The sequence below is a fragment of the Schistocerca serialis genome, chromosome 12 (assembly GCF_023864345.2).
Source record: "Schistocerca serialis cubense isolate TAMUIC-IGC-003099 chromosome 12, iqSchSeri2.2, whole genome shotgun sequence".
In the NCBI taxonomy this organism is placed as follows: domain Eukaryota; kingdom Metazoa; phylum Arthropoda; class Insecta; order Orthoptera; family Acrididae; genus Schistocerca; species Schistocerca serialis.
Window position 1 is genome coordinate 142353951 of NC_064649.1, and position 12870 is coordinate 142366820.

General features: G+C 43.6%; 1 protein-coding gene across 1 annotated transcript in view; it reads right to left on the minus strand.

Moving 5' to 3' along the window:
• Positions 1–1351: 1351 nt before the first annotated feature.
• Positions 1352–12870, minus strand: part of LOC126428005 (putative uncharacterized protein DDB_G0271606) — a 61608-nt gene continuing 50089 nt past the window's right edge. Inside the window, exon 7 of the mRNA XM_050089888.1 lies at positions 1352–1555. Within this exon, the coding sequence (XP_049945845.1) occupies positions 1352–1555 (204 nt within the window). The remainder of the gene's footprint in view (positions 1556–12870) is intronic.

Here is a 12870-nt window from a genome sequence, read left to right on the forward strand (position 1 = left end):
CTGGAAAAGTGAGAAAAACGACCACAGAAGCTCAACTTTTTCGACAACGACGCTTGAGCGAATTTTGAAGCTCAGTTATCGCGACCACATTTTAAACGGTGAAGTGCTGAGAATAAGTTTTGTACGAAGATCGCACGAAATTAACTGAAGCTTACAGCGCGTTTTCTATGCATGAAAGATGGGACAATACCAAAATGTGAAAAGCAACAAATGGATACATAAGTAGAGGAAGCCCTCATAACAGCCTTTTGCAAAGGACCTTCAATGAATGGGCATGGAGGAAGCTGAAAACCTGGCAGATGATCAAGTTTGTTGGAGGAATCTTATTGCCCACTGGAGGAGCTAAGATCTAAGGTACTTTAAGAGTTCTTTAAGACTTCTCCGTCGTTTTTTCCAGCAGGCTCCAAGACAGATATGGCAAGGACATTATTAAATATGAAGTAACTTAGTATTAATATGTTTAAAGTAATAATAGATGCCAGTATTGAGTAATAAACATCTCATTTCAATGAACTGGAGCTGTTTCCTAGCTCCATAATTGTAGGCATGTATTACTTAGCGCTGGAGGAGCTAAGATCTAAGGTTCTTTAAGAGTATTTTGGCTTCTGCTTACAGTTCTTTCTTATTAAATATGAAGTAACATAATCTGAAGGTTAATTTTACTTGAGTTCCAGTACAGCACTCGTGGCTGCCGCATCGCGGTCACGAAGTAGAGCCAAGGCAGTTTCAGGTAAGTTCTTACAGTCTGACGATAATTTATGGATTGGTAGTTTTAGCTTGACGATGTCCACTATGGACAAACGGTAGTTACTGCTATTCTGAAGAAGGTTGGGTTATCCCGACTGAAACCTAGGTAAATTCTAGGTAAACGGTGCAACTGACGCTGCTGATTATTAAAATTAATATTTATACAGTTGCTGACAGGGGCGCGAAACGTTGAAGATATTTAATCTGAAGATGATTAAAGTTATAATAGATGCCAGTAATGAGTGATAAACATCTCATTTCATGGAACTGCAGCTGTTTCCTAGTTCCATAATTGTAGGGAGCCTGCCAAATTTATTTTGTGACTTAATAGTGTATGGCCTCAGTATGACAGATAGGAGCATTATTCAAGAAAGATTGGTGTTCATAGCCATAGGCACTGGTTAGAATGAGTGCCAAGTGAATGCACCGGTCATAGTTAGATGTAACAGCTTTCAAGTACAAGTGTTTGAGTGTTGAGAGGAGTAAGTTGAGTTAGGTGAATAGGGAGTTGAAAGAGATGGTTGGAATGTATATGGGATGAGAGGCAGTGGTGCTGAGTAAGTTCTCGGCCTGGAGGCCCGGATGATGTCACCGACACTTGACATCAAGGGCTGAGTGAGGGCTCTTCCTCCTCAGCCGTGTCGTTGCGGCGCTGGTGGTTGAGGCTGAGCACCTTGGACACGATGTCGATGTCCTCCCGGAGGGCCCCGCCCAGGACGTTGTTCTGCAGGAGGTTGGGCCGCTGCCGGAACTGCTGCTGCTGCTGCTGCCTCTGCAGGGACTGCAGGGCCGGCGTGATGGTGTCGTACTGCTGGGGGGACAGCGGCCGGAAGCCGAAGGGCGGCGGGGGCGGCTGCTGGCGCTGGGGGCGGAAGGCCTGCGGGCCCGGCTGGAAGCTGCCCAGTTGCGGGAACTGCTGGAACTGACACACCAGCTTATTATACCACACGTCCCACTGGGACACCCCACACATACATATTAAAACATTACCTTCTACGGATTTCTTGGAGAAGCCCAAGAGCGTTTGTAGCGCCTATGAAGAATTACATTCACACTATGGATCGCTATTGACAGGACTGAAACCTATTCATTCCATCATCCGTGTAAAGGTTCAAAATGGTTCAAATGGCCCTGAGCACTATGGGACTTAACTTCTCACGTCATAAGTCCCCTAGAACTTAGAACTACTTAAACCTAACTAACCTAAGGACACTAAAATGTAGCCTTTCACGGCCGGAAATATCATGTCTATTATAATTATCCGGGCTGTTATGCCGTGGTCGGCTGATGAATTCTGTGTCAATTCCCAACGTTTCGTCTCCGACTGCGGGAGACATCTTCAAGAGGGTCCGTAGCTCGATGGAAGGTCCAAACACCCACTGACAGTAGCGAGTCAGTGGGTGTGTTGGACCTTCCATCGAGCTTCGGACCCTCTTGAAGATGTCTCCCGCAGTCGGAGACGAAACGTTGGGAATTGACACAGAATTCATCAACCGACCACGGCATAACAGCCCGGGTAATTCTAATGGACATAACCTAAGGACATGACACACATCCATGCCCGAGGCAGGATTCGAACCTGTGACCGTAGCAGCAGCGCGGTTCCTGACTGACGCGCCTAGAACCGCTCAGCCACACCGGCCGGCGCCGGATGTCAGTTTGTGGGGTGCAGTTCCATGCTGGTTATAGATGACACCGAAGTTGTAATCCATGCTCAGCTGGAGCGTATTGAACAGGTCGGTAAAGAACTGTGGTAAAACTGAGTGTAAGATGCGATATAAAATTATTGTATGAACAGTAAACAGTGGCAAACAAGTTTTAAATTTAGTGGGGATATACAGGGTGGTCCATTGATAGTGACTGGGCCAAATATCCCACGAAATAAGCGTCAAACGAAAAAACTACAAAGAACGAAACTACCCTAAATTGAAGGGCGCTATGGTTGGCCCGCTAGATGGCCCTGCCATAGGCCACACGGATATCAACTGCGTTTTTCAAAATAGGAACCCCCATTTTTTATTACATATTCGTGTAGTACGTAAAGAAATATGAATGTTTTAGTTGGACCTCTTTTTTCGCTTTGTGACAGATGGCGCTGTGATAGTCACTAACATATCACTCACAATTTTAGACGCACAGGTAGGTTTCTTAAATTAAAATACAGGACGTAGGTACGTTAGAACATTTTATTTCGGTTGTTCCAATGTGATACATGTACCTTTGTGAACTTATCATTTCTGAGAGCGCATGCTGTTACAGCGTGATTACCTGTAAATACCACATTAATGCAATAAATGCTCAAAATGATTTCCGTTACCCTCAATGCATTTGACAATACGTGTAACGACATTCCTCTCAACAGCGAGTGGTTCGCCTTCCGTAACGTTCGCACATGCATTGACAATGCGCTGACGCATGTTGTCAGGCGTTGTCGGTGGATCACGACAGCCAATATCCTTCAACTTTCCCCACAGAAAGAAATCCGGGGACGTCATATCCGGTGAACATGCGGGCCATGGTATGGTGCTTCGACGACCAATCCATGAAATATGCTATTCAATACCGCATCAACCGCACGCGAGCTATGTGCCGGACATCCATCATGTTGGAAGTGCGTCGCCAGTCTGTCATGCAGTGAAACATCTTGTAGTAACACCGGTAGAACATTACGTAGGAAATAGGGCATACATTGCACCATTTAGATTGCCATCGATAAAATGGGGGCCAATTATCCTTCCTCCCATAATGCCGCACCATACATTAACCCGCCAAGGTCGCTGATGTTCCACTTGTCGCAGCCATCGTGGATTTTCCGTTGCCCAATAGTGCATATTATGCCGGTTTACGTTACCGCTGTTGGTGAATGACGCTTCGTCGCTAAATAGAACGCGTGCATAAAATCTGTCACCGTCCCGTAATTTCTCTTGTGCCCAGTGACAGAACTGTAGACGACGTTCAAAGTCGTCGCCATGCAATTCCTGGTGCATAGAAATATGGTACGGGTGCAATCGATGTTGATGTAGCATTCTCAACACCGACGTTTTTGAGATTCCCGATTCTCGCGCAATTTGTCTGCTACTGACGTGCGGATTAGCCGCCACAGCAACTAAAACACCTGCTTGGGCATCACCATTTGTTGCAGGTCGTGGTTGACGTTTCATATGTAGCTGAACACTTCCTGTTTCCTTAAATAACGTAACTATCCAGCGAACGGTCCGGACACTTGGATGATGTCGTCCAGGATACCGAGCAGCATACATAGAAAACGTCCACTGGGCATTTTGATTTTTCGCTATTGGTAAACGGTCCATTTTAACACGGGTAATATATCACGAAGGAAATACCGTCCGCACTGGAGGAATGTTACGTGATACCACGTACTTATACGTTTGTGACTATTACAGCGCCATATATCACAAAGCGAAAAAAGTGGTCCAACTAAAACATTCGTATTTCTTTACGTACTACACAAATATGTGATAAAAAATGGGGGTTCCTATTTAAAAAAAAAACACAGCTAATATCCGTTTGACCTATGGCAGCGCCATGTAGCGGCCCAACCATAGCGCCATCTGGTTTCCCCCTTCAAGCTAGACGAGTTTCGTTCTTTGTAGTTTTTTCGTTTCACGCTTATTTCGCGAGATGTTTCTCCCGGTCACTTTCAGTGGACCACCCTGTATATCTCCACTAAATTTAAAACTTGTTTTCCACTCATGTAAAAGGAAAGTTTCATTGCGGTTTACCGTTCATACAATAATTTTATATCGCACCTTCCACTCAGTTTTACGACAGTTCTGTACCGACGTGTTCAATACGCTCCTTTACTACGCAAAATGCACTTTTAAATTATTTCGTGTATTTTTTATGAATTTTTTTTTCTTCTTAATTTTGAATGTAAACCACTAAATTCAATTTGTGAAGAGCCGAGCTAGTGGCTCCGGCTTTCTCCTCTCCGTCAATAGGTGGCAGCACTTTTGCCACTCTGGTTTACCAATTTGCCTCCTCGTTCACACCCGCTTCTCCCTGTTCTATGCTCATAGGCAGCGCACCGCGCCTGCTACACGCCGGCGCTCGGGGACCACAGCACAGCCTAAGTGTCGTGACACCATTTGTATACATTCCCTACCCAGGCAGTCGTCCATAGTACTGTGTGGTGTCACTTGCGCATTGACATAGGTTTCACAGCACCTAGCCCGACCGGCGGTTTCAAAGTGTTTTTTTTTTTTTTAAGTTTATAAAAATGTTTGAATTTTTTTTATTTTTATGTGTGTTGCGGCGTATGAAAATTATCTCCCGTCTTTTGCTATTTCCAGTACGATACCTGAAGATGGGCTTATAACAGCCCCAAGCCGGTCGTGTGAAAATAAAGAAATTTACAACTGAAACGGTGTTTTCGACCTCTGCTGTTCACGATCGGTTTGAAGAACAGTCTGGGCGATTCGAGCGAATGATTCGACCACCCATATCGCCCGGCATGAATCCCATCGAACATTTATGGGATGTAATGGAGAGGTCAATTCGTGCAAAAAATCTGCACCAACAACACATCGGCAATTGTGAACGGTTATGTAGGCAACAGGGCCCAATATTTCTGCAGGATACTTCCGTTTGAGTCCGTGCTGCTTCGAGTTTCTGCACTATTACCGCCAATAGGAAGTCCGACACGGTATTAGGAGGTAGCCCATGGCTTTTGCCACCTCATTATACGAGTGAAAGTTGGCCTCCTTAGTTGCTGTTGTCAGCTATAACTATCAGTCCACAGTGCAGTAGAAGATGTGTAGCGCACCAGTCTTCTACCGTAAATCAACAGCTACAAACATCCTTGAAAATGAACACCACAGATGGGTATGAACAAAGCTGACGACTAATGGGAAGGTGGGCAAACGATATTGGGAAACGTCTATGAGCAATACTCATCCCTCGAAAATAGCGGGATTTGACTTTTGTTCAGCAGTAGTTCGAAGATGGCTGATGAGTACAATGACGATATTACTGAAGTAATGGGCTCTAACTGATTAACACTGTTCTAATAACTGGATGACATCAGAATCAGAATATTTGTCGTGGACGTTCTCTTGCATACATCTACATTTTTTTACAAAATCTGCTGTGCATTATGTAAAGCTGAAATACTGTCTGAAAAATTCCATATATCCTTAGTGTCCAGTGTCTTGAAAGGAGGATATAAGACGAACATCAACAAAAGCAAAACGAGGATAATGGAATGTAGTCGAATTAAGTCGGGTGATGCTGAGGAAAATAGATTAGGAAATGAGACACTTAAAGTAGTAAAGGAGTTTTGCTATTTGGGGAGCAAAATAACTGATGATGGTCGAAGTAGAGGGGATATAAAATGTAGACTGGCAATGGCAAGGAAAGCGTTTCTGAAGAAGAGAAATTTGTTAACATCTAGTATAGATTTAAGTGTCAGGAAGTGGTTTCTGAAAGTATTTGTATGGAGTGTAGCCATGTATGGAAGTGAAACATGGACGGTTTGGAGAAGAAGCTTTCGAAATGTGGTGCTACAGAATAAGGCTGAAGATTAAAGGGGTAGATCACATAACTAATGAGGAGGTACGGAATAAACCTGGGGAGGAGTTTGTGGCACAACTTGACTAGAAGAAGGGATCGGTTGGTAGAACATGTTCTGAGGCATCAAGGGATCACAAATTTAGCATTGGAGGGCAGCGTGGAGGGTAAAAATCGGAGAGGGAGACCAAGAGATGAATAGACTAAGCAGATTCAGGAGGATGTAGGTTGCAGTAGGTACTGCGTGATGAAACAGCTTGCACAGGATAGAGTAGCATGGAGAGCTACATCAAACCAGTCTCAGGACAGAAGACCACAACAACATCGTTGGAATCACCCCGCTACCACACATGGTGACTAAACCGAACCCATATTCAATAGAAACTTCACCACAGGTAATTTTCAACCTTTACTGCTCATACAGGATGCAAAAAGGCGACGTGAACAAAATTTTACAGTGTTTAGAGAAGGTAACAAAGAAGCACGTTTTTATGTGGCAAAATTGTCACAGTTGCATCGTTTCTCCGCTAAGGGTCCATAAGATTTTGATGATGGTGGAACTCAAGACAGTGTCCAAACTGCTTTGCAGCGAATAATGTTTTTGAGACGTTGATTAGTGTCGTCCGTTACTGTGGTCCATTACTGCATCTGTGCGCTAATTATTGTCTAACGTGCCAAAACAATGAGGCGTTTCACGCATAGTGGTTGCAGCCTTAATGGGAAGAGCAAACAAGTCTTCAGAGGGTATATCAGTATCTCGTACACTTCATGTTTCCCCACGAAACGAAGCCGGCCGCTGTGGTCGACCGGTTCTAGGCGCTTCATTCCGGAACCATGCGGCTGCTATAGTCGCAGGTTCGAATCCTGACTCGGACATAGATGTGAGTGATGTCTTTAGGTTAGTTAGGTTTAAGTAGTTCTCAATTCTAGGGGACTGATGACATCAGATGTTAGGTCCCATAGCGCCATTTGAACCACAAAAAGACAATCGTAGTAGTGAGGTCATGAGAACGTAATAGCTGCATTATCTCCGTGTTTATGCAAGGACGGTAGCTTCACAGCAATACATCTAAGGTGCGCTGGTTGCCGGCCTGGCAGGCGTTAACCGCCGTCATGAACACGCTACTCGGCGTATCCTCGTCTGTTCCTGTGTAGCATATACGCTACGTGGGTCGTTCCAAAAGTGATGCCTCCGTTCTATTTTTTTTTTTTTTTTTTTTGAGGTAACTTTGGATGTCCGCACCAGATGTCGTTGGTGTAGTGTTAATGCTTGAACCTTTCTCTTTCATTTGCAGGTGGTTCCGTTGTTCTGCGGTTGTTGGTGCCAGCAAGGGAGTGCTGCAAAATGGAGTGTCACATGGACAGCGATGAGTGATTGAGTTCCTTATTGCTGAAGAACTACGCTGATTGGAATCCATCGACGCTTGCTAAAGGGCTATGGAGACGATACATGAGCAATGTGAGGCGATGGATACGGTATTTTCAAAGTTCTGAAAAGGGTATGTATGACATCTACATCTAGATCTAGATCTACATGGGTACTCTGCAATTCACACTTAAGTGCAGGACAGAGGGTTCATCGAATCATTTCTACCATTCCACTCGCGAATGGCGCATGGAAAAAGTGAACACAAATATTTCCGTTCGAGCTCTGATTTCTCGTATTTTATTATGATGATCATTTCTCCCTACGTAGGTGGGTGTCAACAAAATATTTTCGCATTCCAAAGAGAAAGTTGGTGATTGAAATTTCGTAAATAGTTCTCGCCCGCAAAGAAAACCGCCTCTGTTTCAGTGACTGCCACCCCAACTCGCGTATCATATCAGTGACTCTCACACCCCTATTGCGCGATAACACGAAACCAGCTGCCCTTCTTTGCACTTTTTCGATGTCCTCCGACAATCCTACCTGGTAAGGATCCCGCACCGCGCAGCAATATTCCAGCACAGGACGGACAAGTATAATGTACGCTCTCTCTTTACTGAGTTTGTCGCATCTTCTAAGTGTTCTGCCAACAAAGCGCAGTGTTTGTTTCGCCTTCCCCACAATATTATCTATGTGGTCTTTCCAATATAAGTTGCTCGTAATTGTAACTTCTAGGTATTTAGTCGAATTGACAGCCCTTAGATTTGTGCGGTTTATCGTATACCCAAAATTAATCGGATTTCTTTTAGTGCTCATGTCGATGACATTCGCACTTTTCGTTGTTTAGTGCCAATTGCCACTTTTCGCACCATACAGAAATTCTCTCTAGATAATTTTTTAATTGGCATTTATCCGTCTGATGATTTTACTAGACGGTAAATTACAGCGTCCTCTGCAGACAATCTAAGGGGGCTGCTCAGATTATCACCTAGATCATTTATGAAAACCAGGAACAGCAGAGGGCCTATGACACTACCTTGCGGAACGCCAGATATCGCTTCTGTTCTACTCGATGATTTACCGTCTATTACTACGATCTGTGACCTCTCTGAGAGGAAATCACGAATACAGTCACACAACTGATGATACGATACTCCAGATGCACGCAATTTGATTAATAGTCGGTTGTGAGGAACGGTATCAAAAGCCTTCTAGAAATCTAGGAATATGGAATCGATCTGAGATCAATTGTGGAGAGCACTCAGTACTTCATGGGGATAAAGAGCTAGCTGCGTCGCACAAGAACGATATTTTCTGAATCCGTGTTGGTTATGTATCAATAATAATTTTCTTCAATGTGATTCATAATGTTCGACTACAGTATATGCTCCAAAATCCTACTGCAAATTGAGGTCAGTGATATGGATCTGTAATTCAATGGGTTACTCCTATTTCCTTTCTTGAATATTGGTGTGACCTGTGCTACTTTCCAGTCTTTAGGAACAGACCTTTCGTCAAGTGAGCGGTTGTATATGATTGCTAAGAAATCTGCATATTCTGAAAGGAATCTGATTGGTATACCATCCGGAGCGGAAGACTTGCCTTTCTTAAGTAATTTGAGTTGTTTCGCAACACCTAAGGTATCTACAAGCCACGGTCCGTTAAACCCGGCGCAGTTGTCAAGGGTGAGCGTCTTGATCAACTCATCAGTGCTGATCGGCGGATAACAACCAGAGAACTGTGTGCAAAGCTGAATGTCGGGGGTAATGCCTTGGAAACGATGTTGGAGTATCTCAAAGTCTGTGCGAGATGGGTCCCGCGGATGCTTACAGAAGAACAAAAAACTCATCGACTGGAAATTTTTCGGGACCTGCTGGACCAATACGAAGCTGAAGGTGACAATTTTCTGAATAGCACCGTAACTGGAGATGAGACGTAGTGTCACAACCACAAGCCGATATCCTACAGGCAGTCCACGGAATGGCGACATGTGAATTCTCCGTCAAAGAAGAAATTCAAGACACAGCAGGCGAAGTGATGTGCACAGTCTTCTGGGATAGCCAGCGTGTCGTTCTTTTGGATGTCCTGGAGCCTGGAGAAACTGTCAGTTCAACACGCTACAGGACGACAGTGACTAAGCTGAAAGCCCGAATTTCCAGGGTAAGACCAGAGAAAAATATCAACTTCCACCTGAAACACGATAACACCAGGCCCCCCACATCAGTTTGGCGACCACGCAACACTGCAAAATTCTGATAGGACTGTCTTACCACATCCACCATACAGTCCCTATTTAGCGACTTCTGGCTTCCGCCTCTTTGGCCTCTAAAAGATGGACTTCGTGGCGAACATTTTCAAGGCTCAGATGGTGATGTCAAAGCGGTACGGAAGTGGTTAGCCTCAGCTGGTGCGGATTTTTACAAGGGCGGCATGCAGGCTGTGGTTCGGCGTTGGCAAAGTGCATAACGAATGGTGGCACTATGTGGAAAAATGACAGTCTGTGGCTCTATTTAGCTGTTGTGATTTATGTATCTCCTGCAGCATCCACGAATAAAAATGGGAGGCAATACTTTCTGAACGACCCTGGGACTTTCTTTTCTTGCTCAGGGAATAATCCCAACTCGAAAAAATGCCTCAAATGGCTCTGAGCACTATGGGACTTAACTTCTGAGATCATCAGACCCCTAGAACTTAGAACTACTTAAACCTAACTAACCTAAGAACATCACACACATCTATGCCCGAGGCAGGATTCGAACCTGAGACCGTAGCGGTTGCGCGGTTCCAGACTGAAGCCACTAGAACCGCTCGGATGCTATTGTTCAAGGACTTTCGTACGAAAACTCTCGAGGGCGTGAACTGGCGATGAATGCTTGCGTACGATATATTTGTGACGTTCTACGATCACATCACTCCAGCCTATGAACAATTATTGTGGCTACGTGCTGATAAACGTAGGGACTGCCATACTTTATGTTTACTCCATCGTCTTCTCAATCATCATACTCCCTCTTACTTATTTTCAGCCATTACATTACTATCTGAACAGCACAGCAGAAATACTCCTTCTCAACAAAGTAAGATCCTCTCAGTACCATTACACAACACCGTCATGTTTTCTAAAACATTTTCTGTATCAGGAACTCGACTTTAGGACAATCTTACTCAAAATATCAGAGAAATTAAATCATTTCCAGGCTTCAAAAAGCAGCTAATGGCTCACCTTCTCTCGCAATAGCTATCTCTCCCACGTATTGGTCTGCAGCCGACACCCTTGAATCCCCCCTCCCCCTACAACTTTCCCTTCTCCTCGCTTACAGAGTTATCTCCCTAAATCAAGTCCTCTCCTAACAGCCAATATTATTGTCATTCCAATTTTCTTGTTCTTCATCCTTTCTTTTTCTGACAATACTAGCCGGCCGCGGTGGTCTAGCGGTTCTGGCGCTGCAGTCCGGAACCGCGGGACTGCTACGGTCGCAGGTTCGAATCCTGCCTCGGGCATGGGTGTGTGTGATGTCCTTAGGTTAGTTAGGTTTAAGTAGTTCTAAGTTCTAGGGGACTTATGACCTAAGATGTTGAGTCCCATAGTGCTCTGAACCATTTGATTTTTTTTTTCTGACAATACTAAACATTATTTAAGTTCTAAACTAGTCTATATTATTTTTAATACACTTTCATTTATTATTACTGTTGTTATTGTCATTTATCCTTATTTTCATTATTGTCCACTATTACTATGATTATTATTATTATTATTATTACTATGCTTATTATCATATCTAAGATTGTTATCATTTTCATGAATGCTGCCCTAATCTGGACAGGCTAAATAAGCAAATAAAAAAATAAATAAATCTGCAGGATGCCTTTTTCATGAAACAAAGATTGAATTGTTGATGGTTGAAACTTTTTTTGGATGTCAATCGTTTAAAACATTAATTGGAAGATTCACGATAAAATAAGCAGAAACAGCTGTTCCTACAAAAGTGTTGTCCTGAAATTGATCACTGCATTTAGGGCAACAGATTCAGTCGCTAACGCCAAACGTGACCGTATAAACAAAGTTTGTTCGCTGGGTAACACTGAATGTATTTAGGAGAATATGGTAAAAAGTCCACGGTAATCAACTAGACGTCTATCCTCACAGCTAAATATCTAACGAACGTCATGCCAGATCATGTTGAAGCTGTCACATACGCAAGCATACAAAGTAAGAGTGATGCAATGATTAAAAGAAGGATTACGAATAACGACAACACTATTGCGAATGGTTACTCATGCATGTCGCTGATGGTTATCTGGATGCAAATCACTACTTGACCTCAGACGAGGCATGGCTTCACCTTAGCGGATTCGTGACCTCTCAAACGACACGCTATTAGTCAACAGATAATCCCAGGGAACGCTTTGAGGTGCATCTGCGTGATTGGAAAGTAGGCATTTGGTGGCCAGTTTCCGGCCAACGGATTTAACGCCCCATTTTCTTTAATAACACCGTCAACTCACAAGTGTATGTAAGGGAATTTTGCAACCATTCACAGCGCAGCTAACGGACGAAGAACGAGAGTATGCGGGTTTCCAGCAACACGGTTTTCGATGTCATACGTCCATGAAGCTTTCGGAGAAGAACGTTCAGTTTCCGCAGGTTTATGGCGTTCCACATTCACCGATCTGTCTAGCTGTGATTTTTCATTTGGGGGCAGTTTAAAGGGTAGAGTCTACAGTAACAACGAGCATACAATTTATAGAGTTCAAAACAAACATTCACAATGCGATTGCAAAAATCACACCAGATGAAATGGAAAAAGCTTCCAGAAACATATTGAGACGTGCTGAGTGTGTGCCGAAGTTTATGATGAACATTTTCAGTACCCCTGTGAACTGCTTACCTACTGAATGTTCAGTACACTATTTCTCATAACAATAATTTACTTGTATTCAGTGTTTACAACAGACGAGTGAACTGTCTATGTGAAAGGAGTCTCTTTTATTCTGGCCACCCTGTACTATTGATCAAATAAAAAGTTTGCTTCCAAATTACTGTTGTACTATGTTTAAAACTGTATACACTGACTGACTGACTTTAATAACAGAGTTAATATATGGATACATGGGAGTCACAATTAAGCGTGTTATTCTCCTTGACCCACTTCTGCCAGTCCAACAACTGAGGAAAATTTAACTTCTTTCATCATATTAGATGTTTCGGGGAATCCTGCAATTGTGTC